The sequence below is a fragment of the Podarcis pityusensis genome (genome assembly GCF_964106645.2).
Source record: "Podarcis pityusensis genome assembly, chromosome: 10".
Taxonomy (NCBI): Eukaryota; Metazoa; Chordata; class Lepidosauria; order Squamata; family Lacertidae; genus Podarcis; species Podarcis pityusensis.
The window spans coordinates 33,645,834-33,672,647 of NC_138035.1; the positions used below are offsets into that span (position 1 = coordinate 33,645,834).

Below are 26,814 nucleotides of genomic sequence, written 5' to 3' on the forward strand. Positions count from 1 at the left end.
TGTGGGCCTTTGCCTGCCTCAGCCTCTTGGAGCATCCCTATGCCTCAGAGCCCACAGTGTTCATGGGGACAGGGTCCCCTCTGGCTCTGGTGGTGGGTCCTGCTGCTCTGGTTTCTGTGCATTGACCTCCACCTCCTCGCCATCCTCTGTCACCCAGTGAGTACTTCCTTCCCCATCCCCTGCTTGCCCCAGTCCTGGCTATACTTCTCCCCATTGTCCTTCCACCTGAGGCAAACCACAAAACAGCACCCCGCCCTTTCCTGCCAGGGAAGAAGGCGTGAGTGAAGATCTACATCAGGAATAAGAGGGCAATAAAGATCTACATTTGGAACTGCTGCCCCTGCGGATCTTGCTGTATGAGGCCAGTGCCCTGAAATACAAAACTGGTTTTGAGGGTGCTTGGGGAGCTGGCGGAGGACAGCAGAGGAAGAGGAATTTCAGTTGTGCACATGGAACTCTGTTGTGCAAGCAGATCTGCAGCATTGTATATAATCCTTTGTTTCCCATTTTTATCCTCACTACAACCAAGGGAGATGCATTAGGCTAAAAGGTGGTGCCCAAGGTGACCCAGTAAGCATTGTAGCTGACTGGGGATTTGAACTCAAGTCTACTAAGACAAGTCCAAAATTGTATCTATTGCATGACACTGAATTCCACAGGCTGCTTGCACATTTGCCCAACCCAACGCTGGAAGGTTACTGTCCTTGGTTATTTTATCACCTGTAATGTACCAAAGCTACTTTCAAAGATGCCGGTATGCAGTTGAGCCCATCCATTTATTAAGATGAATGTCAAAGCACCCCTCACCTTTGGAGGCTAGTCAGGTAAGACCAGTGATGATAGGTATTTGAAGTTTGTTCTGCTGCTGCTTTATATTAAATAAATAATCTGAGTACAAGTGATCTTAGAACAGGTTTTCCCATATAAGACACACTTTTCGTTTCACGTTGGAAAAAGAATGGAATGCAAGCAGCATTTTGTTGCCAAGGTGTGGGCAGCCATCTCATTTGCTACATTATTTTAAGTGTTTGATCATCCTTCACATTTCATCAGTTTTTTTTTCTGCTTCTCTATCTTTAGACTGAGAGATGAGGACAACTTCCGTTGATAAGGGAAGGCAAGCTTACTGTGATCGTTAGATTTCTGTATTGTAATTATGTTATGCACTAACCAGGTTTGTGCAGCAGAATCCTATGGTTTACTCAGAAGTAAGTCCTATTAAGTTAAACTGGAAACCCGTACTTATAGATATAATTTTATTTATTTATCTCACCTGTATTGTTCCCTTCATCAGTCGTAGTGTCGTGCACATGATTATTGTCCTGCTTTGCATGTCCTGCTTTATCCTTAAAACAATTCCAAGATGTAGGTTAGGCTAAGACAGGAATGGGGAACTTGTTGCTCTTTAGATGTGTTGAACTCCAATTCCCGGTCCTAGCTAGCATGGCTGGCGATCAGGGATGATGAATCTGTAGTCTGGCAACATCTGTAGGGCCACACCCAACCCTGAACTAAAAGATAATGACATACCCCAGATAGCCCAGTGAGTTGAGCAGAGATTTGGACACAAGTTCCCCTACACCACGATAACTTGTCACAATTCACCAATCCACCACTTATAACCTGGTGACAATATGATGTTAAAGTTGGTGCCAGGTGGGCCTTATTGGGGCAAGCATTCCACACACAAGGTGCCATGACTGAAAAGGCCCTTTCTTGTGCTGTTGCCACCCTCTTCTTGGAATGAGCACATAGACAAGGGCAGTCCTTTTTTTCTGGGGGTACGCATACCCCTAAACATTTTGTGAATCTAAGTTTGGCCTCATTGAGGGGCAGTATTTCAATATGAGTAGGAAAATGAGAGTACCCCTAAACATTTTTTAAAGAAAAAAAGCACTGGACAAAGATATTAGAAGATGACCCTAGGGGCCAGATCAGTTCAGGTCAGAAGAGGCATTTTGTCAGGTATTTGGGCTTTGAGCTGCATAGGGATTTGTAAGTTAAAACCAGGACTTTGAATTGGGATTGGAAACATATTGGCAGCAAGTGCAGCTGGTGTTATACGACCAGGCCACTCTGTTCTCATCAGGAATCTGGCTGCTGCATTCTGCGCCAGCTGATGTTTCTGGACAGTCTTCAGAGATAGCCTCATGTAAAGCACATTGCAGTAATCTCACTCAGAGGTTTCCAGAGCATAGATTAATGAATTCAGATTATCCCTGTCCAGACTAGGGCATAGCTGGAGATAGCTTCACTCTGTTTTTGGTATGTGCCTTATGCTCCAAGGTGAGACGAAAAAGCTTATATGGAAATAAGCAATGCTTTAAAAACATTTCTATGAACACCAACCCCTACAATTTGATGTAATGTTCAAACTTGTCCTCCCCATCTCTTTTATGCAGTTACATTGATTGTTTTCAGTACATTGCATACTTGTGTTTCTCCCCCAACCCCACTGGCTCATTAGTGATATTTCTGGAGGTCTAGTTTCCACAGTAACAAGCAATTACCATTGTTCCATGGACTGCCAAAGTTACCACAAGCGACACAGAGGGAGATGCATTACTTTTCTATATTGGGATAAAATGCTTGCACACTTCATGCTAGTCAGTGCGTGCCAGTACTGACGCATGTTCCTTGCTATTGGCACATCACTATCCTCCTTCTGCAGCCATCATAATATCAGGATGAACTAACGCTATCTATCTAAATGCCAACTACTTTGAACATAAGTGGCAAAAGTCAATGTTCCCCCAAGTAAATCAGGAATTCCTGAGATGTATGGTGAGTTCCTTGGCGAGATCCATAATTATTTCTGATTTTGAAAAAAATATTGCATATTGTGGGGACCATTTGTGAATTCTGGATCTTTGCTTTACACTTGTGTGCATTCCTGAGAAGATGCTCCTGGAGAGTTAATGGAGTGCAAATTTGCTTTCACCTGCTGTTAACATCTCATATTGATTGTTACTGTTAGATCATAGACATCACTGAGAAAGGGCTGTAGCTCTGTAGGGGAAATACCATATGTTTTGCATGCAGAAGGTCCCAGGTTCAATCCTGGCATCGCCAGGTATTTATTTGCTTATAGGATTTCTTACTCATCCTTCATCGTAAGGTCCCAGTGTAAGTTACAACAATATAAAAATACAGTACTAAATCAGTTCAAAAGGTTAGCATCAGAAGAATATGGTGGGTAAAGGGGTGCATCTTGAGCATACGATAAAAGCTACATAATGAAGGTGCCAGGTGTACCTCTGTGGGGAGGGAATTTAACAACCACGGGGCTGCCACAGAGAATACGCACTCGTGGGCTGCCATTCCCCAAACTTCTGGAGGCAGTGAAACAGCCAGGAAGTCCCCCTCTGCTGATCTTAACACCCAAAAGGCTCTGTATGGAACAATGCGTATGTTTTAACATTGCAAACGCCCATAATATTTTATTGTGTGATGTTATAAAAACAAATAAACAAGAGGCAGTCTTTCAGATATTTGGGTCATGAGGGCTTTAAACACAAATGTGGGCACTTTGAATTGGGCACAGAAACAAAATGGCAACCTGCGCATCAGTTTAGAACAGGAGCTATGTGAGTTCTAAATGGAACCCCAGCCAGAAATCTGAATTTTGGACTAGTTGAAGATTCTAAGTCCTCTTCCTGGACAGCGTCCTGTAGAGCACGTTGTGAAAGTTTCTGGAGCATTGTGACCAAGTTGTGTCTGTTCAAAAAGGACTGTAAAGGGTGAAGCAGCTGAAGCTGGCAAAGGACACTCCTAGCCACCAAGGCCCCCTGAGCCTCCAGTAAGAATGCTGGATCCACAAGCAGCCCCAAAACTTTGGATTTGCTCCTTCCAGGGGACGGCAACCTTGTCCACAACTGGCCATCTCTACACCTTCCCAGACCTGAGAACACATAGCAGATGTGTGATTGCTTTTTTCAACTTTCTATAAAACAGTCAATCTATTTCCCAGTTGCATTTTATAGAGAGACATGATAGTGTTGTTGTTCTCTGAAGAAGTATAGTTGTGCACACAACTGTTTAAAAGCAGGAAAGAGACAAGTGTACCTATCTTTATAGAGGATACATAATAAAAGCAATAATAACTTCAATAATTTCTACTCCCTAGCTTTTAGGCCACTGGCTAGTACTTAAAAAAGAAAGAAGCAAGGAGAGCTGAAATGGTATGATGATTTCAAGATTAACACATATTTCTGGTTCCAGACTTTCCAGGAAATACTCCACTCAGTGTTACTCTGCAACTGGAAGCATTGTTTGGCATCCGTCTATCTCAAAAGACAATGGAGAAGCATCAAACTTTATAAAAAGAAAAAGAAAAAGAAAAGCCAAGGTTATCAACTTTTTAAAAAATCATCAATCTCACAAGAATCACTTGTGAATCTCACAAGAATCACTTGATGTGATAAGATTTAAATGTTGCAATCCAAGCTAAATGGCCTCGGTCCAGTATACCTGAAGGAGCGTCTCCACCCCCATCGTTCAGCCCGGACACTGAGGTCTAGCGCCGAGGGCCTTTTGGCGGTTCCCTCACTGCGAGAAGCCAAGTTACAGGAAACCAGGCAGAGGGCCCGCCATGTGGAACCATAGCTGTCAACTTACAGATTTGGAAAAAAGGGACCAGCAGCCTTGAAAATAAGGGACCAGCAGCCAAAATAAGGGACCTGCAGCCTCACCTGTTCCAGGCACTCCAGTCTTCCTGTCCTCCTGCAGTCTGGTCAAACTCATGCTGGTAGCTTCGAGAACACTGTCCAACCAACTTTGTAACCAGAGGTTCAACTGAATAGAATCTGAATCACATGCACCACAAGGCCTATGCAGCCTCAACTTAAGATGGCTCCCCGGCCTGGCTTTGCACTGCAAAGTTTGCAGCAGCACGTGCAACAAAATGGCGTCCAGCATTCAAAAACCTCCTCAACTTGCATTAACTAGCCACACACAAGGCATGCAAGCTCCACCCCCCAGTCATTCTTAGACTTCTTATTGGGTGAGCAACACAGCCAAGCAACACAGTTGGAACCTCCCTGGCTGGCAGGAAGGGAGGGAGAGGAGCTGCTTCCTTTGAAATTTAAGGGACATCATTTAAGGGACATCTATCAATAAGGGACAGCAGCGGGACATGGTGCTGGAATAAGGGACTGTCCCTTCAAATAAGGGACACTTGACAGCTAAGTGTGGAACGCCCTCCCACCAGATGTCAAAGAGAAGAACAACTACCAGACTTTTAGAAGACATGTGAAGGCAGCCCTGTTTAGGGAAGCTTTTAATGTTTAACAGACTACTGTATTTTAATACTTTGTTGGAAGCCACCCAGAGTGGCTGGGGAAACCCAGCCAGATGGGTGGGGTATAAATAATAAATTATTATTATTATTATTATTATTATTAAGCACTTCCTAAAAAGGGTGTGGAATCTTTTTGCTCTAGCTGTTGAAATTGGACTGTCTAGTCCCTATTGATCAGAGTAAAGTTGATGCCAGTTGGCTCTTTTAAGGGAATGCTTGTAATTATAAAGGGGCATTGCTTAGTTTAGGACAGCCATTTAGAAAACAATAGACATCTTCTGCTTCTACACTTCATGCTTCCATAAAGCATAATAGATGTCCCTCATTTCAGAAATTTATCAGCACTAAAGGGTCTCAAACTGGCATCCTCATTCCCAGGAGGGGGCTCACTGGTGGAGAGCTTGTTGTCCCTTCCAATTATCCCCACCCATGGCATTTCTGCTTGACCACTGGTGACTCTTCTGGCTTTGGTTTCAGCAACAGTCTACTTGGCCTTGCTGGGGGCTGAAACTTCTCAGCCTGTACTTCCTTTCTAACTACCTGCAGCCTTGTGCCACTCCCAGCTCCCTGCCCTTACTCCCTGCTCTGTTTGGACAGGCTCTCTGGGGGCTGGGTATGACCTTGGTACTATTTGACTCTGGCTATGATTCTCCATGGCATCAGCAGCTGAGATTTGACCGCCTCGCCTCTCTCCGGAGTCTCCCAGCTTACTGGCTGCATGTCTCGCTACAATGGAGACCCTGCAAAGACTCCCAGGAGTTTGTATGTGTGAACCCCACAACTCCAAATGATCCATGATTTTAGAAAGACAATCCAACATCTGACTGCAGACATAAAAACTGAATTGAGTACGACCAAGCAAGGCATTTGTCTCTAATTCTTGCTATATCTTGATATAAATTCATTTCTCCTGCTTTGTCTCTACTTTTTAAGATGCTGTCTAGGTTTGTCATTGCTTTTCTCCCAAGAAGCAGGCGTCTTTTAATTTCGTGACTGCAGTCACCATCTGCAGTGATCATGGAGCCATCACCTTGCCAACCAAGGTTCGTATAGTTAAAGCTATGGTTTTCCCAGTAGTGATGTATGGAAGTGAGAGCTGGACCATAAAGAAGGCTGATCGCCGAATAATTGATGCTTTTGAATTATGGTGCTGGAGGAGACTCTTGAGAGTCCCATGGACTGCAAGAAGATCAAACCTATCCATTCTTAAGGAAGTCAGCCCTGAGTGCTCACTGGAAGGACAGATCCTGAAGCTGAGGCTCCAATACTTTGGCCACCTCATGAGAAGAGAAGACTCCCTGGAAAAGACCCTGATGTTGGAAAGATGGAGGGCACAAGGAGAAGGGACGACAGAGGACGAGATGGTTGGCCAGTGTTCTCGAAGCTACCAGCATGAGTTTGACCAAACTGCGGGAGGGAGTGGAAGACAGAAGTGCCTGGCATGCTCTGGTCCATGGGGTCACGAAGAGTCGGACAGGACTAAATGACTAAACAACAACAACCCCTGCTTTGTACACTTGCTGCCTATTGGTTGCTCCAGCAATATTTGTGAAGCACCATCTTCCCTTGTCCTTCATTCTTGAAGAAGAGACAGGAACATTGCCTGGGATACTGTATCCTTCAGATTTCTGTCAGGATTGAGGAATAAGCATACAACTTTGCCTCATGTATGCATGCTAACAGTCAAAGACGGTTGGTTGATAGCACTGTGATTCCTGTCAGAAATGCCTGTAGCTACAATAGCTAGAAAATGTAGTTAAAGCTGAGTGCTGGGGCATGAGAAAACATTTCCATAATTAAAAGTGTCCACATGCCACCAGTGATAAGATGATAGCATCATATATCCACCATCAATTACCACTGAATACCCTACAATTTTCATTGTTATTCACCCATGAAATGGAGTTTTAGAAGAAAGCTAATAAAGCCCAAGTGGCTCCTTTATCCTAGAGAATGTATCTGGTGTCTCTGGTTCACATTTTACTATTGCGTGTTATTACAAAATTCTCCAGATTTGCTTGAAGCACGACATAAGAGCATATATACATCACCAGAAAACCACCTCAAAGCAGTGAAACCAATGAGTTATCTTATGTCATATCAGTTATGTAAACAATTCTTGTGCGAATCAGTCTGTATTCACCGATTTGCCTCTATCACATAAGCCACGATCATGGCTTAGTATTCAGATATGGTGCAGAAATGTACGGTTTGTGCATTTGTGTGGCATACCACAGAATTCTGGTGAACGTGTAGGTAAAGCAGGAATATGCAAAATTTCACTGAAGAGAATCACATATACATATAGCACAGTATATGTTTCTCTTCCCTCTTCTCAAATTTTCATTCCTATTTCTCCTATGTTCCCCTTCCTTTATGCTCAGTTATTGAGATGATTTAGCACACATCCTTACAGTCAATCCAAACCAGCCCATCTTCCCAACTACTCTCTTTTTCCTGTATCGAAGGCCCTGAAGGTCCAACTATCATTCTCTGGTTCCCATGGCAATGACAGGGGCAACCAATCCCAGAGTTCATTGCTTCTGAAGCCAAGTGCTCATAACAGATGTGGGGCTCCCCCCCCCATGCTCAGTTTCCACCCCAAAATGAATGGGTAATTTCTTCCCCAAACATTTTTTGGGCAAACTTCTGATGTTAGAGTTCCATATGAAGCCATCAATGAACTCTCTTCTGTCTTCTCCCGGAGAAAGTACTACCTCATCTGGTTATCATCATTACTGGCAGATTGAACACACACACACACACACACACACACACAGCAATTCTGTAGAAAAGAAAAATATTTTTAAAGTTTTGCATGCAAGTCTATACAAATTTAAGGGCACCCAATATTTTTTCCAGATATTTTGCTTTTGAATGTTTGGTGTCATGAATGCTAGTAGCCACTAAGTGGAGCTGTTGGGCCACAGTTTCGACCGATCTTGAAAGAACATATTTTGAAATTGGAAAGCAGACCATATGCTTACTGGGGGTTGGGGTGGGAGTGGTTGATGGGCACTCATAACGGTAGAAAAATGGTCTTCTTTGATACAGGGTGCACTGAAAAATAATCCATATGCATTTTTCATGCATGACAACTGTTCTTTCTTTGGTAGCTTTGGTAATTTAAGACTGGTTCAATGAGCGGAAGCTCTATTTTGGCTTTATTAGTTATCTGCTAAAACTCCATTTCACGGAAGAATAACAATGATAATGTTGGGCTTTAGTTCCAGGGGTTTAGAAAATCTCTCTCAAAAGATGTTAGAGAACCGAGTGGAGGGTCTCTCAGGTGACTTGTTCTGTTCCAGGGAAAGTAACAACACAACTAAAATGATAATGATGTCTTATTAGTGCTTTGGAAGTTTCCACTTCCAACACAGAGCTGGCCCAAGACACACTGTTGCTGAAGGTGGCAGGAAAGCGAAAGGGCTTCCCCCATGCCTGTGGTTAAAATCTGACAACTGTCCATTTGCTTCTTTCTGTTGCCTTAGGTGGTGGACTTCACCGCTCCTAATAGCAAGGGTGGCCCTGCTTCAAATTTGTTCATAAAGAAGATGAGAGAGAAAAGTGGACCACAAATTGCCACGACTCCTGTGAGTGAATCAATGTGGGCAAAGGTTAGCTAGCAATAAAGCTGCAGAAAATGCTATGCATTAGTTTAGGATATTTGGATTTCTAACCCATGCCATCAGGAGCACAGGGTGCCTACCTACGTATAACTACTGTACTGGTAAAAACAATGATTGAAACCAGAACCAGCAACAAAAATCAGTAGAGCAAAGAGTGATATCAAACTTCCTGACAGCTATGTGCCAAAGGCATGAGGGAATTAATATGGTAATGTGGGGGAGGCGCAGCAGAATCTCCACCACGTGGGAGTTCAAGAGGGTTGCTACCCCATCCAGTAAAGGCCACTTACCTAATTCTTGGACCTGGGAACTACTCTGTCGGAGTGCCTCTGCCTCATCAGGATTCAACAGTTTATTGGCCCTCATCCAACCCATCACTGCCTCCAGACACCGGTCCAGCACTTGTATAGATTCTCCTGATTCAGATGGAATGGCAAGTTAGAGCTGAGTGTTATCTACATATGGGTGACAATCATCACACACTAAATCTCTGGATGACACCTCCCAGTGGTTAAGTAGCATGGGAAATAGAAAAAAAAAAAATAAACTCAGCAAAATAAAATACCCAATAAAAGGGCAATATATCAAAGTGAAATAGCTCATACTCATTTAAGTAGCACAAGGAAAACCTGACGAGAATGCACATCCGACTTCTGAAAGTCACCAGTTCTATTTTTTTTAATAAAGGAAATGTATTAGGAATTAAAATTAAATTAATATAATTCTTTTTGTTAAATAAAAATTTGATTTTTTGGGGGGGGGGATCCAAGCCCCAGACAATAGGCATGGCAGCATAAGGTTTGTGAGATAATAATTACGGCCAAATTAACCAATTTTACATTGACAAGAAATAAAACACTGTATAGATTTTGGATGGAAATAATTCCCCCCTTTATTAAGTATTGAATGAGTACGCACAATTTACAAATCTAACCACAGTGTTGTTTATTCATGGTGTAATAATTATTTTCTATTTATAAACTGTTTTAATGTGTGTAGTGTTGCTTTTTTGCCCCCCCTTCTTTTTTTACTGCTGTTAACTTTTTTTAAAAAAAGTTTTGATTTTTAAAAAGTTGATCTGTCATCCTTACTGTTGTGCAATAGAAAGAAGGGCAATAGATGTTAAAAGCAGTATAGGATTCAAAGATTTAGGTGTAGCAGCCAGAAATATTTTTACTATCTTAATCATGTCATTAAGGAGACAGCATTAATAGGTTTGGCAGTGTGTACTAAAAGCCCATGGTTAATCAACATTTCAGTTGCAACTTCAGGCAGGGAAACCTCTGGCTCACAGGCCAAATTAGGCCTAATGTGGTTGGAATTTGTCTTGCAAGCCACACCCACCCAGTCCATGCTCTGACACTTGACATATGTGAGGTCGGTAAGGACATGGCTACAAAGGTGCAATGAGGAGTATAAAGGGAGCTCTCAATTGTTCCTTTACAAGTGGGGCTCACAGACAGGGCCAGTCACTGATCAGTGCTGACAGAGAGCTCCTCAGTTCAGCTGTGCCAGGGAGTCCCCTATCTGGGAAAATGCCCACTTGCAAGTGTGGTTTGAATTCAAACCATGCTTGCAATAGGACAAAGCAGGTGAGCCCCTTTGCAGTGAGCCCCTTTGAAGTTGCCATAATGATGTCAGGTGATTGATAGATGGGTGGCCCCGTCTTTCAGAATGGCCCACGGGGAAGCTGAGGATCCAGTCCACTGGCCAGAAAAGGTTTCCTACCCCTGTACCACTTCATACATTGTCCTAAGTGTGATCTCACCATAGGAAAAAATGTAGAGTAGGGATATATGCAGTCAAATCCCAGCGTAACTGTATACACAACCATTGCTGGAAACTTGGACAGAACACTGTTGCCTGTCCTCTTGTCTTCATCTAGATACCTGACAAAAGAGACAAGCTACTGCAAGATCTTTAGGGCAGGTCAGAGGCTCAAACCAGAGGCAGTCTGTAATATGAGGTAGCAGGGAAGTAGTCAAGCAAAAATAATACAGAATAGCCTAGTAACTTCACTCACAGATGTTGCTTAGAGAGATATATCAAAATATGCTGTGTGAGAAATATAACAGGAAGTGGAGAATCACTGATTCCCCAAATCACCAAAGTCCCAGTTCATGAGAGTTCTGAGAGGCTCTCCTGCTAGGTGCCTGAAAGTACCAACAGAGCCCTCCTTTGACCATTTGTACAGGAGATTGAGACTTATTCTCCAAACTGTTTTCCTGTTGGAAGCACCTACTGACTGATTTTAGTAAGTTCTTCTTTGCTTTTCCTAAGTCAACATCCATGGTGCCCTCTCTTGCTGACTGGGAAATAACTCCATAGCAAATGGTATCTGATAGATCACTCAGAAGACATTATTCCTTTAATAGGAAAATATCCACAACAGAGAGTCATTGCCTCTGCAATGTGAGGCACACTGCTGAACATTTTAAACCAAGTTGGCAACCAAACTAGAAGACTAGGGAATTCCTGTCTCGATTGATGCAAAGGGCCTTGACCATTACTTAGACAGCAATTAACATGGAGAGCATTGGGTGTGTCAGAGATATCAATTTGCTTCTGTTTGAAAGGATGCTAGCATGTTCAAACCAGCAAAAAACTGGTAGCAGTAGAAATAATCACATTGCATTTAGGCAGAACACCATGGAGACTTTAAAAATACTGTGTGCATGATAGCTTCTCTAGAAAAGTACAGTGAGTCATTTCCAACTGCATAAGAAAAAATACCAAAGGAAACAGTTGTATGTTTGCATGATGGAAGATGCAATCAGGACAAAACCCAAGAGGTGCTTTTTTTTATGTGTTATGTGTTACTTTTTGTGGCTGATGAAGTGAACTCTAGTCCATGAAAGTTAATGCCATAATACAATTTGTTTGATTAGAATTATCAGAACTTGGCAAGGCAGAGAATTAAACATGTGAAAGTATCATTTCAGGCCATCCCAATCCCTGCCAAGGATTCCAGGGGTATTGGCCCCCAACCAGGGTCTCTGCTCCTTTGGAGAATTGAAAATGTGGCGAAATAAGAAAGAAGAAACCATAAGAAATATGGTTTATTCACATATTTACACCTGAGTTTGGATGGAGGGCATTTGGTCTTATAGCATGGTCATCTCAAGAGGGGCTTGTTCCCCACAGCAGTGTGGTAGTAGAGTTGAAGGCACCTCTTCCAGCCTGCCTTCAGCCAGCTTGCCCAAGATGGATCTCTCTCCTTTCCTGTTCCCAGCACGGCTTGCTAAAGACACTCTTTTCCTTTCCCCCCTCTCCCACACCCCATCACCTTGGCAACCTCTGTCTGTCCAGGCCCAAGGATTCCTCTTAGATGGGTCATCAACACCTTTTGTCATGTTAATGGATTTGCTCTTCATCAGCCCAGCCAAGCTGGTTTGCAAAAGCCAGCACAGAGATTGCTTGTCTGGCACAGTTCTGCAGCTTGTATTTCTCCCTTCCTATCCCAAACAATCAAAATTGATTAATTTCTATGGTTTGGGGAGGTGTCCCCCAAACCTATAACAATGTACTGGTAGAAATAAAAGACCTTAAAGACCTTAATATTGAGCTGGCTTGCCTTTAATGCTAAGCCAGAGGTGGGGAATCTCAGGCCTAGGGCCAAATGAAGAAGAAGAAGAAGAGTTTGGATTTGATATCTCAAAGTGTCTCAAAGTGGCTAACAATCTCCTTTACCTTCCTCCCCCACAACAAACACTCTGTGAGGTGAGTGGGGCTGAGAGACTTCAGAGAAGTGTGACTGGCCCAAGGTCACCCAGCAGCTGCAGGTGGAGGAGCGGAGACGCGAACCCGGTTCACCAGATTACGAGTCTACCGCTTTTAACCACTACACCACACTGGCTCTCAAATGAGGCACTCCACGCTTCTTTTTCTAGTTGCCACCAGAGCTAGAAATCAGGTGAGATGGAACAGAAGAGGGTGCTTGGAGGGTTGTGGGTGAGATAGAGGTGGGACAAAGGCTTGTGGTGGTTGGGACGAGGAGGGGCTCAGAGGCTCACCAATGTTACTAGGAGAGGGGTTGGCCTTGTCATACTTCAGATGACATCACTAGGTACATGATGGAGTCCAATGTGGGTTATAACAAACAAGGTTTGGAATAAAATGAAACATTTCCATAATTTGGGGTGGGGGGTAAATTCAATTTTTGAAACCTAATCCTGAGCCAATATCTCTCCTAGAAACTCAGGTGCCAACTTAGTTCATTCCAAGCCAAGTTATGAGTCTAACCAGGAGGATGGAAGGGAAAGGCAGTATTTGGTCTGTCGCTAATTCTGGTGCTTGTTGCCGTCATCTGTAGAATATCTAATCTGTTCAGTTGGAATTAATGGCAGAACATGGTTGGGTCATGCTATGAACCCCGTCAGAAAAGGAAGTACAGTGGAACCTCGGGTTAAGTACTTAATTCGTTCCGGAGGTCTGTTCTTAACCTGAAACTGTTCTTAACCTGAAGCACCACTTTAGCTAATGGGGCCTCCTGCTGCCACTGCGCCGCCGGAGCCCGATTTCTGTTCTTATCCTGAAGCAAAGTTCTTAACCTGAAGCACTATTTCTGGGTTAGTGGAGTGTGTATCCTGAAGCGTATGTAACCTGAAGCATATGTAACCTGAAGCGTATGGAACCCGAGGTACCACTGTAGTCACTTGTCTGCTGAGAGTAGGGGACTTCCCTTATGAAACACAAACAGAATATACATAAGAAAGGCCAGCACCAGAACTTGGGGAGTACAAACTAGGATCCTTCAGGTACATTGAAATGCATTCCGACATTATACAAATGCATGCAAATATGCAAGACCAAAGTGCTAGAGTAAAGACTGGTGTGTATAGCAGATACTTTTATGCTGACAACTGTTTAAGTGTGTCCTATGTGCAACATTACTGGCCCTATAAATGTATCGCCTATCTTCACCAATAGTAAGAAAATCTTTGTGCCAGACCTGAAGAACTTACTTTGTTTCATGTTGTTTTCAGTTGTTGGCATGAAAAAGGTTATTGATCTGTGTAACTGTTTAATAATTCAGGCTTTCCATTCTTGAACTGTGAGCTTCTTTGGTTAAGAGTAAAAGGAACAGGTGAATGAAAACTATTCATAATTGGTCATGAGAGAGACAACGCTACTCCTATCACAAAAATCCAAATTTGAAATATTATATTTGCATTTTTTGGAACTATAGGCACAGATTCCTCATGAGGCTGACTATATCAGCTCTGGACAAAGACTGAACTCAATGATTTTAAATGGTGGTATCAGAGTTAAAAATGTCATTTAAAGGTGTTAATAGTGACCAATATATTTTTCTGAAGCAAAAGAAAAGACCACTAAACTACAGAGAGGCATTCAGCAATGAATTTCCACGCCTAAGAAAAGGAAGGGCAGATTCTGAAGGATACCATAGCTTTCACAGGTGATGATTAATTATTTTAAATAGACTAACAGCACAATCCTACTAAAAGTAAGGTTTACTACAGGCATGGCCAAACTTGCCCCTCCAGATGTTTTGGGACTACAGCTCCCATCATCCCCAGCTAACAGGACCAGTGGTCAGGGATGATGGGAATTGTAGTCCAAAAACATCTGGAGGGCCAAGTTTGGCCATGCCTGGTTTACTATATTCAGTGGGGATTACTCTCAGGACAGGATTAGGCCTTATATTGCCTTAGGACAATATAAAATTGTCCCTAAAAAAAAAAAGTATGATGACTCAACTATATGTCGGATGTGAAAATATCCATGGAGACCCAATGATCTGCTTCATTCTTGTCAAGGAACTTTGTAAGAAATCATTTTGAGGGAGAATTCAGCAGGAGAGGGGTTGCTCAACCCTTTCCCAACACACCACAGAATTGATATAATTAGCAAATAATATGTGCAATATGCAAATTAAGCCACTTAGATTTGGGAAACTGGAATCTGGCATCCCCAAGGGCAGTGAAGTGAGTACCATGAAACAATAATGTGACAGTTCACCATTACAGTTGTACCTTGGTTTTCGAACAGCTTAGTTTTCGAATGTTTTGGCTCCCGAATGCCGCAAACCCAGAAGTGACTGTTCCGGTTAGTGAACTATTTTGGGAAGCCAAACACCCAATGGGGCTTCTGCGGCTTCCGATTGGCTGCAGGAGTTTCCTGCAGCCAATCAGAAGCCCCGCTTTGGTTTCCGAACATTTTGCAATTCGAATGGACTTCCGGAACGGATTCCATTCGACTTCCAAGGTACGACTGTGTTCAGTATCTCTATTTGATGAAGAAAAAATTAAAAGTTGAACACATAAAAAGCATAAATTATATTAAAGAAATATCCTGAATCAATTTGGCCCATATGCTCACCATGCCACATTGGTTGTGTGAATTGGCCCTTAATTACGCTACTATAATCCCCAACGCTGACATAAAAATTAAGGCTCAAACCAAAGCAGAATTACCAAGGTGAATCAGGGCCTTGTATCCACTCTGCAGCTCGTCAACTACCTGTGAAAAAAGGTCATGCTAATCATAGAGCATTTTCATATGTGAGGCTGAATCAGTCTGTAACACAAATGTAAAACACATCTTGGCTGCAAATGTAAATTATGTTTCCAGAGGGTTAGTAGTTGTGTTAATCTCTTGCAGCAAAAAGAACCAAGAGTCTTTTGATACCTTAGTTTAAAACTTTCCTGTAGCCAACGTAGTCTTTGAAAGCTTATGCCATAATATGTTAGTTTTTAAGGTGTCACAAGACTTTGTGGTTTTTATATAGATTCAGTTTTTCTTTTTTCCTATATTAACATCAACATGACACAAATAGTGAAAAAGAAGTCCAAAAGCTCATCTAAGCCTTATGTATGAACATCTATTGCTGTGATAAATCTATCACCTGCCCTTCACCAGCAGGTCCCAGGTTGAGTTATAACCATTTAAAATTCAGAATTAAAAACAGTTAAAGCAGATTGCAGGCAAAGGAACAGGGTGGGTCCTGAAAAGGCCAGCAGTGAGCAAGCACAAGATTCCCAAGGGAAAACCACACATTTCACATGACCTCCACCCCCAAACCAAAACAGCACAACTCTGAGAAAACCTCCAAGAAGAAATAGATTGTGTGGAATCAGTTCCACAAACAGAGCTGATATTAAGATGGAACCTGAAAAGCGTGACTGTATTTTTGAGAGGGATATCAAAAGGAGAAGTTTGCCACGTGTCATTTCTATCAGTGAAGCAGTAGGATGGAACAAAACTGTACACGCTGAACATCTTGCCATGTAGTCATTAAAGACACATGTTCCTTAATTTGTTCAGAAGTTAGTAATCCTGGCAATGATCTGCAAATTCATTTTTAGAGTACTGTTATCATTTGGATCCAAGAGAATAAAAGACATTAATGATCAGAAATCATTAATGTCTTTTAATTATTAATATAATTAATAAAATTAATAAAATTGGCAGATTAATAAAATTGGCAGAACTTGGCAGGATTGTACAGACGATTGGCGTGCCAGATAGAAACTAATTTATCGCTTGGTAAGCTGTTGTTTCCATTCACTGAATCGTGTACAACAGCCCTCTTAGGACTGTACCACTTTAGAATATAAGTGTGAGACCCATGGTGGAAAACTCCCTGCTACTGAAAAGTTAGCTGGTCAGGGAGAAGGCTCTAGCTTAGCTTCCTCCCTAGTGAGTTAGCTTTCTGCATGCAAAGAGTTTTATTCCTGTGCTAGATAATTCAGTCATGTGTTTCCCTACCTGCATTCTGAAGTGGGAAGTTTCTGAAGTGATCAGGCAGACTGCACTGTGTCCTTTTTCTGAAGGCAGAGATAACTTTTAGTGGGTTCTGATGCTTTAAGTGTGAAAGCATCAGGTTAGAGAGCTGAAAAACAGAAACGACAACGGCCACCAAGTTTTCTCAATTCTACCTTTCATAAATCTCCGAGAAACTGTTTCTTTTAATGGCCAGAAAGCACAACTCAAACTCTCCACTCTCACCACTTGGAGGACTAGCGGCTCGCTTGTTCCAACTGAGGCATCACGAGGCAAAGCCAAAATACGTGCTTTGTTCTGGATCTCAAGCATCCCAGCAATGGCCTTACCATTGAGCCTTAATTTGTCTGTTAAAAAGTAAGATTGCGTGCATCTTTTTAAAAAGTCCAATTCTTTCGTTTCAAGCTAAAAATAGGGTGACAGAGGGACCGTGGGATAAGCAGCTGGAGCGGAGCGAGTCGGTTGCCATAGTAACCAATGAGCCATTTAGCAGTACTTGCCTTGGTTGTATAGTTGCTAGGGTTATTTTCTTCTCTTCAGCTATGTGGGGAGAGGGGGGGGAGAGGGGCCTTGCAAAGCACCATAAATGTCCAGTTTCCTCTTCTGCACCTCCATAATCAATAATGTCATCACCCCCCACACCCCCATGCAATGATGTTCTTCGTTCCCGGCTGTGTCAAAGGTTCCAGGCAAGACTGGCATTCAAGAGATGCATTTATGTGAGGGTGTATGTGTGTGTGCATACAGCGTGTCCCTAACCTCCCTTTCACATTTCTTTTATGAAAACTTTGCTGTTCAATCAGAGGAGGACGACTTTGGGTGTACTTTTATGTATCAATGTAACTGCAGTTTCTGAATTAGAAATGTCTTGTGCAGCTTTCTTGTTAAGCGTATTCATTCCTCGTTGTTCCCCTCCTTCACTATGTTCTCTCTTTGCATCATAAAGGGTAGACATCAAAGGCTGGCATCATCAGGTAGCTGCCAAGGCCACGATCCTGGCAGGGTCCCCCCACTGTTGACCTCTCGGACCCCATGGCCTGGCCGCTCTTCCTTCTTGCTGTTTGTTGTCGCCTCTTCCTCTGGCCTCTCCGAATTAGTGAGCAGTGAGAGGAATGAAAAGGAGAAGGAGCAGTATCTGTCTATACAGACTGGGCCAAGAGGAAGAGGTCAAGCGAAGAGGCAATGGGCAGATGCAATTTTAGTGTAGTGCGACTGGCTTGGCCACACCGGGTGCTAGCACCACAGGGGGTGCCACAACAATAATGTAGAATGGAGTGTGGGAGGCAGCACCAAATTTTAGCGTAACACAAGGTGCCAGCGAAATTTGAGAGCCTGAAGTTCACCACTGCAGTGGAGACAGTAGTGAGAAGGCGCTGAACCCACTCAGGGATGGGGCCTCCTAAGAGAATCTTGGCCACGTGGTGTCCATTGTCCACTGATGTCATGGCAGCCCCTCAAGTATCACCTGCATGTACTACAACATCGTCATCCTACAGTATTTTGTGCAGTGCTTTAACTAGGCATCCCTTTTCAAGCTTGCGCGCACAAGAAACAACAACATTCACATGCAGGCGGGTGCTTCGCCACGCAAATGAACATTTATTCTGAGACATCCTTTGTCTCAGAATAAACTGAGGCTCATTTGAAGTTCAAGTAGGATAGTTTTATTGTAGGTCCTTTTAAGTAGGAGGCAGTTGCTTCACTGAGACTCTAAAATGCCCCACTACCACTCACGCTTGCCATTACATAGAGAAAATATTGTTTCCATCATCAGTACATGGATGCCCTCAACAAGTCATTTTTCGGATCACAGCAGGTCCAAAAATTGCTGACTGTGTTGTGATAAATCACAGCTAAGTTAATCTCTGTGGTCCTCTGGGGCACACTGTATTTTTGTATCTGTGTGGCAGTCTACCCAATAATGGTCAAAAGTAACTACATGAAGTTACTTTTGAACTATGGTGCTGGAGGAGACTCTTGAGAGTCCCATGGACTGCAAGAAGATCAAACCTATCCATTCTTAAGGAAATCAGCCCGGAGTGCTCACAGGAAGGACAGATCCTGAAGCTGAGGCTCCAATACTTTGGCCACCGCATGAGAAGAGAAGACTCCCTGGAAAAGACCCTGATGTTGGGAAAGATGGAGGGCACAAGGAGAAGGGGACGACAGAGGACGAGATGGTTCGATAGTGTTCTCGAAGCTACCAGCATGAGTTTGACCAAACTGCAGGAGGCAGTGGAAGACAGGAGTGTCTGGCGTGCTCTGGTCCATGGGGTCACGAAGAGTCGGACACGACTAAATGACTAAACAACAACAACTACATGAAGAAAATGCCTCTGTGAACTGGGCCCCAGTCTCTGTGACCCTTTCAGTTCAAAACTGCCTGGGTAGTTTGGGTTGTGTGGATAAATGGGACTGATGCAGTCCTCAGCCCCCTTTTCTAGAGCAGCCCCACTGAAATTGGCAACAATACTGCAGGTCAAGACGGAGAAGAAGCAAGGAACCTGGCTGTCCCAATGCTGTTGGCCTGCAACTCCCATAAACCCCAGACCAGAGGGCCAAAGATTCCCCACCCCTGTCTTATGCATGCACTTACAGTTTGCTGATTTTATGCTACACTGGAAACACAGGAAATCAGTAAAATGAGTGTCTGCACAAATGCAGGTACAATTATTACTTTGGGGTTTGTTTTTGTGTGCGTGACTGATGGCTATAAATGCACAAGTGCCCTCCCTCTAAAGTTGCCATTGGGACATATATTTAGACATTTTGTCCTGTAAGAAATGCAGTGTCCTGCCTGCTCATTTAATAATGCAGGCTGACAGCTGGACCTTGGCATCAATCAGGAACAATCTTCAGTCGCTAACAGCCTGAGCAAGACTGCATTGAGTAACCTTGAGGTGCAAAGGCTTTGTGTCCCATCCCTAGCGGCCCTGATTGATTCCACCAGGCTACAAGTTCTTCATGAGCCTTATTAACACCAACTGCTTAAATGAGATGAATAATTATGAAGCAAACGAAATACACTCCTTGGCAATACTTTGTGACCTCAATTTTGTCAGGTAATTGAATGGTATGCAGGCAGACCAGATGGGATAAAGCAAGAATCAAGCAAACACTGTCTTAAGATACAAATAGCTTTCAGGGCCATTCCTACTATATTAGAGAACATGAGGCAACTGCCTCAGGTGGCAGATGCTGAGCAGGACTAGCTGTGGCTACTACCTGCCCCCAGCCAATCCTGAACTCTGCCTCTGGCTATTCTGAGGTCCTTTTCATTCCCACTCTGCGGAACTAGGGCCCCAGGGAAGGGGCTTGCTTACTTCTGGTCAGAGCTGCTGCCAGGCTTGCCTAGTTGGCTTCTCCCAATATATCCCAAACAGCCCTGTTGGGAAAAGCCTTTGACCAAGACAGCAGCCGGCCCAGGCTGCACAACTTAGCAGGCATCACACATGCACTGCTTCGCTCATATGCTTTGCATATTCTGGTACTACATTATTGTTTGTTTAGGTGGGCATTAAGTGGGTGACGGGCAAGAGATTAGAAGACAGGTGTGGCATGGGAACATAGAATCCTGTTGCATTGTCACTAGTGCAAAAGTAAGGGTCAGCTCCCAGTAGGGAGAACTTTGGTTTGCATTGCATTTTAATTCAAATTTATATAATTCATACTTTCCGAAATAATATGCAAGCTGAACTGCAGTGATCCTTCTAAATTCACACTGAATTTTGTGGTGTACTTGTCCAACCAAAAAAAGTGTACAGAAATGCATGCACTGGGGTGCATACCATGCATATATTAATGGAAATGGCATACAGCAATGTAACATTGGGAAAAATAGCTTGCAAAAATGTAAATAGTATAAAATGCAGAACTGCATACAAAAATATGTATAGTAGGAGAAGTGTGCACTAAAATGCTGATGGATTTTCATGAGGACTTAAAAAAGAAAATCACACGCTGATGCATAAATGTGGTGAACTCAACCTACTCTTGGAAAAATGAGGAACTGAGAGAAACTGAAATTGACAGATCATCCATCTTCAATTGCCAGTCTGCTCTGTGTTTGGGGTTGAGGGGGTTGGGTGGATCTTGTCCTTTGCATCAAGCAGCAATATATCTTGAACTAGCTTGCTCTTCATTTTTTTTTACAAAATGGTAAATAAGGCAGGTAACACATTAAAGCAACACTTGTTAATGTTTTCATAGCTAATTTTTTAGTTCTTGGCTACATTAGCAGCTGGATGATGAATACATCTACTACTTTTGGAATTTAACTTTATCATTGTAGAGATAAACTTGTTTTTGGAGAGCAGGAGTGCTTCTTGGACAGAATCTTTACAAATGCCACGTGGTAAGGGTGTGCTTGTCAGATTCTAAGTCAGATCACACAAAGTTGTTATTTTGCAGCCTGGTCCTAAACATGCTTACTCAGAAGCCAATGCCACCAAGGCACCACCACTTAAGGGAAGGGGTACATTCCTGTAGGCAGCGACAACCCTCCACAGAAAAGCCCCGTGAACTCCTGTCAGCATGGCAAATGGGCTCACTGCATCCCCAGGCACTGCAACCACCATGGGATTATTGCTGGACTGTGCTGGGACTGCACACAAGAGCCCTATGGACACAATATTTGACTAAAACCTGGCTGCATATTTTCCTCAAAGCTTAGGGCTTCAGGGATAATGCATTAGTTTTGCCTTGGTAGTCTTTAATACATAATGATATGATAATGTCAGACTTTAAGCATTCAATTACTTTTGTTTCTTGATCTATTTATGGATCCACTTTTTTGTTTTTGTTTTTAACAAGCACTGGATTGTAGATAATCACTGCAGAGCCAGGAAGTGAAACTGTCACTGTGATTATTGTCAAAGAGGGATAGGTGGTTAACTCATGTCTAGGCAAAATGGACATATAATTGTAAGTGACCCAAAGGAGCATATAAATCAAGCGTCGTTGCTCCAGATGTTGTTGGACTCCAACTCCCACCAATCCCATGGCCAGTAAGTCATGGGTGATGGGAGCTGTACTCTAGAAACATCTGATTCTCCACCCCAATTATATAGTATCCCCACTAGAAGAATGGATTGGGAATAGCTATCCAGCATGGGTCTCTAATGAAGGACTCAATGGTGAGGCTGAATCTTGTGTTGTGGACTAGAGTTATCTGCTGTATCCACCACTCTGAGCCAGCGCAGTTTGTTGTCCATCATCTCTACCTCTCCATTTTTCTATATTCTGTATTATTAATTAATTAATTAATTAAATATATTGGTTGCTTTTTCTTGCCAAATGCAACTCAAAGCAACTTAACAACCAAAATAATTCTGTATTGATTCTGATGTGAGCAAGCAAAATGTAGCATAACAGGAGAGAGAGATATGCTTAAAAGATCAGGGCCCCCAGGAATAGAGGAAGGACAAATGTGATTCTTAGTCCCTTCCAGCACATACACATCTCAAGGAAGGAAATAAGCTTTAGGATGGGAAAAATGAATCTTGCATCACCAGCTTGTGGCTGTGATGAAGAAGGAGATGCTGAACACATTGAATGTCAACAACAGATGGATGTTCTGCAGTGATGGTACAGGAAAATGGACGGCTTCCCTGCAAAAACCACTCATCCAACACAAAGGATAAACAATTTACCCCAACTCTTTCCCCACCAGTAATAACCCTGCTTCCCTCCACTCTTTTAATGGTATTTTTTGCTTCCCCAACTTTCCACCGGCCTGATGGCTATTCTTGTGAATGACTGTGATCCCCCTGTAGCAGAGAAAGAAACTGGTAGATTGTCTTTGGGTGAGTTTCCTATTTTTTATGCAACTGCTTTGAGTTTGATGCCAGTTCAGATTTGGTTCTGACCTGACGTTGTGACATGAGCCTGGTCCTCTGTGGTTCTTGCTGTCTTAAAGCAGTGGTCAAGAATAGTCCTTAGGATAGACAAGCAAGTCAAAAGTGCATCCTAGAGGACAAATACTCTGGAAAGGAGTCACAGCTGCTAAATCAGTCAAGTGGCCCCAAGAAGTCACTGCTCACTGGAATAGGCATCAGGCAGTTTGCCTGCTCTGGACATGGTTGCAAACGCTCTTAAGGAGCAGGTACGTCCTATGCAGGTGCTCACTGAACCATCTTTGTCACTGAAGGCCCAAGTGTCTGCAGCGGCTAAGAGTATCTTTTCCAGCTTTGGCTGGTGCAGCAGAAATGGCTGTTCCTCAGCAGCGGTGGCTTGGCCATAGTGATCCATGTTTCCATAACCTATTGTAATGTGCTCTATGTGGGGTTGCCCTTAAGGCTGGTGCAGTAGCTGCAATTTTTACAAAAATGGAGTGGTTAGACTGCAAATGGAAGCAGAATGCCATGATCATATAACACGCTTGGGGATCCTCAGGTATGGGGGTCTTCAGAACTCTCCCCAGGCTGTAGCTCCTTCTAAGCCACACCCCTCATCAAGGTGTTTTTGCCTGGCTGGAATGGGTCCTTGAACTCTGAAAATGCTCCTTGCTTGCTTGGATGGTGATTGGAGAGAAGGGTGTGTGTGTGCGCAAAAACAAGTCTACTGTACAAAGGTGAAATTCACATTTGTTGCTCCATTCACTTTTGGCTCTGGCCCCACCCACCACTGGCCTGTGGTTGCCAGAAGGTTGCTCAGAAGGGAATGTGGATCTTGGGCTGAAAAATGTTTTCCACCTCTGATATAACAACCCTGCTGAAAGAGAAACACTGCCTGCCAGTTTTCTATTGGGATACATTTAAGGTTTTATGGTTGGCTTATAAAGCCCTGATCAATTAGGAGGTGGCACCTGTGCCCATATAGATTAGCTTGGCTACCGAGATCTCAAGATGTAGCCCTCTTGGGGAAATATATTTGGTGGCAACAGCTTATGGGCCCATCTCCCACTGGAAGTAAGACAGGCACCAACCTGGTTGAGTTTTCTGCTTCTTCTGATAACACATTTATCAGGCTTTTGCAGGTTACTGATATATGGTGGCTCCATGGCTAACTTTTCCAGGTTAGTGTCATTTATCAGTTCTGAAAATGTGCCTCATGGACATTGTTTGAATCCACATTTACTGAGCCCATGAGAAAGTAGTTGCAGTTATACATGATTATACTATTTTTCTCCTTTGACTGTTTTCTTGATTTCTTTCTGCATCTCAAGAAGACAGTGAGAATTTTGGGTGGGTTGGGCAGCATTGCACCCCAACTACTAAATTGCTATTTCTGCTCAGAGCAATTAATAATAATAATAAATTTTTATTTATATCCCGCCCTCCCCAGCCAAAGCCGGGCTCAGAGCGGCTAACAACAGTTATTCTGTTCAAAATTCAAAATTCTGTGAAGAATTTTGTTCCTCTTAAACATTTCCAGTTTCCTGGACTCTACACCCCCTTGACATACAGAGCAATATTTTTCCTCAATATACCTTCCCCTGCCTTTTCCATAGATTTCATGTCCACTGTAACTACATCCCACTGACTCTCTCAATTCTAAATGAAAGCTGCACTGTGTAGTTCTTGGTATTGCCAGCAGTCCAGTTCCACTGAGTGTTGAGTGGCATCTGTCTCCTTTGTAAAAGCTCAGCTTATCTAAAAGTGTTTCCTGGTACCAAACCCTTCTAAACCCTGCTTCTTTCCAATGTCATCAATGCCTCACAGCCCTGATTCTGTAGTTGGTCATGGGCGTGGAGTAGGCTGCAGTTCTGAACATGCTGCCTTTGACGCCTGTCACTTCAAGCTCCTATCTAGGTTAGGCTTCTGTGAGACTTCCTGGCTTCTTCAGAACTGGGTGATTTCCATTGGTGTTCTATTGCACAGCGTTCTGAAATGTATAACAGCATGACTTAAGCCAGATAACCATCTAAAACGCATACGAGCATAAAACAGGAAATACAGTAATGAAAAATAATCTGCTAGTTGCTAAGCCCCTATCACTAAGCCAAAATGCCCCCCTCAACAGTCTGATATAGAAAGTCAATGAAACGCAGTAACTCCTCAAATACGATGCATTCCCTGCATAAACACTCTCATGATAGAAAACTGTATATATATCATTATGTGTCAAATACGCACACGAGGTTGCTTTGTTACCGGCGTACAGAAAATATTTATCACATTTGAAGCAACCCTCAGGCCCTCTAAGATTTTGCTTCATGATTTTGAAGTAATTACAAAATGGGGTTCTTCGTATTCTCTTATCATACCGTGCTCAGTGCTCCATGACTCGGGTTGGGTGTGAGGTGGTGGCAAGTGGTGCAGCCATCGGATAATGTCACCTCAGCATACATTTTCATTCTGGGAGAATTGCTCTGGTTGTGTTCCTACCAGAATTCATTCCCAGACTTTAGCTTAGCATCTGACCCCCTCAGGAGCAAAAAATTCCTTTGAGAAACTTTTTAGGTTTTATGTCTGGAGCATGAGACATGATCCATAGCCACCCATTTGTCATGCACACTGTCTAGACGCCTTCCATTATGGCTCCACTTCTGTCGTCACGGGGACGTCACATTTCTCTCCATGCTGGGCATTCTGCAATAAATGTTAAAAGTTATTCACTGGAATAATTTCCCCCCCAAATTATTGTATTTGTGGACTAGGGTTCCTTCCAGCTCTGCAATTCTATGGTTGGGAATGGCTTTCCCCGGAAACCCTGGAAATTCACTGCCTGTCAGTGTAGTCAATACTGTGCTACATGGATCAGTGGCCTGACTCAGTACAAGGTGGCTTCCTATATTCCTAGCCCCCCTTTCCTTGTCTATTTCAGTGGAGCACATGGTACAGGAAGATTTTCCAGAGGATTGTGCCCATGAGTCATGTCTGTTGGCTATTGCCTCTACTGATTCCCTCAGTGCCCTCCCCCAGACCACTTCCGCTACCTGAGGCAGCTACCTGCCCTGTGCAGTAAGGGTGCTTCTGATGAGCTATGTGGTTCTTAGCTTTCAAAAGAGGTTGGAGGCAGAGCCCTTGGTGCTCTATAGGAAGGCGCTGAGATGTAAGCCACCATCAGCCTGAATCATTATTAGCTGGCCTATCCATAAGCCAGGTGAGAGCTGCAGCTCCTTCTCCCTCTGCAGAGCCAGGCATGTGTGTATGAAATTTCTCCGTCAGAGTGTGCTTGTCACCAGCGGGAGGGTGGGAGCTTATCTTATTGTCATCTCTGCCAATGGGAGAGGAGTCCATTACTAGAGTGTGTTTGCGTGCATGAGTTACTGACTGAGTCAATTTGCAGTGTTGTAGAAGTGCAGGAGGAGATTTTAATGCCAACTGTTTCTCACCTCTGCCTCCCTCCCTCCCTTTCATTGCTTCTTTGATTTTTCTCCAGATGTTAATGGGCGATCACTGATGCTTGAATCCAGTCGTACCATTTCACAAATGGAAATTGCACCATCTCAGTCTTTCTTGTCCCCCTCCTCCTCTCCCCCCCCCCCAACTTGACAGCTTGCTGCCAAGTGGACAGATGATGGTCTGGGAAAGGGAGAATGATGCCAGACGCTGGGATTATTTCATGACTTTTGTTGCGGTAAGGTTTTTTTTTTTTAATTGCTGGTTTAAAGTGATCTTGAAGAAACCCCAAGTGCATCCAAGAAACTTGACTGTAAATCGATGCTTCTCTGCTATAGGTCTTCGCATTGAACTGCATTTCCAAAGAGGCGCGAAAGGGTGTCACTTCAGGAGTGACCAGGAAGCAGCTTGGCAGGGTGAGCTGATGGCTTGGGGTGATGAGTCAAGGGCCTCACCTGCACAGCCATCCCTGGAACAGAGCTGCCGAACAAGCACAGCACAACAGGTGTGAGATGGCAGCAGTCCACTGCTAACCCACAGTTGCCAGGACAAGATTACTATGAGAAACTGTGGCGAGAACGCTACAGAAAGAGACAGAATTCAAGCAGAAAACTGGTCAGGGCACTTTTCTTTTGCTAAAATACACAGTAGGAGCTTTTATCTGAGATGTGTGTGCTGGGAGGAACAATGTACTGTAAACTCCCAAGTATTCAGCGGTCATTAGTGTGTTCCAAAGCCTGAGTTTTAAAGAGAAAGGAAGAAAGGAAGGAAATGTGTGTGTGCGCGCACCCCACCCCCCGCCTGCCTGCCTGCCTGCCTGTTTAAGGCACTACTGTGCACAAACAATAGGTACTGG

The 26,814-nt window shown here is 43.4% G+C and overlaps 1 protein-coding gene across 1 annotated transcript; it reads right to left on the reverse strand.

Annotated features, from left to right (window-relative positions):
- Nucleotides 1–3,366: 3,366 nt before the first annotated feature.
- Nucleotides 3,367–16,700, reverse strand: LOC308457445 (uncharacterized protein). The gene is made up of 4 exons (XM_080971289.1): nt 16,660–16,700; nt 15,366–15,411; nt 9,219–9,344; nt 3,367–3,901 (listed from the first exon to the last, which is right to left on the reverse strand). The coding sequence occupies exons 1-4, from the start codon at nt 16,663–16,665 to the stop codon at nt 3,567–3,569; spliced, it is 513 nt and encodes a 170-aa protein (XP_080827415.1). The 5' UTR covers nt 16,666–16,700; the 3' UTR covers nt 3,367–3,566.
- Between the last annotated feature and the right edge of the window lie 10,114 nt (nt 16,701–26,814).

Coding starts and splice junctions, on each gene's coding strand:
- LOC308457445 (XM_080971289.1), bottom strand. Junction 9,345..15,365: donor CAAGGCCCTGATTCACCTTG/GTAATTCTGCTT, acceptor CATCTGAATCAG/GAGAATCTATACAAGTGCTG. Junction 3,902..9,218: donor TTCCCAGGTCCAAGAATTAG/GTAAGTGGCCTT, acceptor ATGTGTTCTCAG/GTCTGGGAAGGTGTAGAGAT.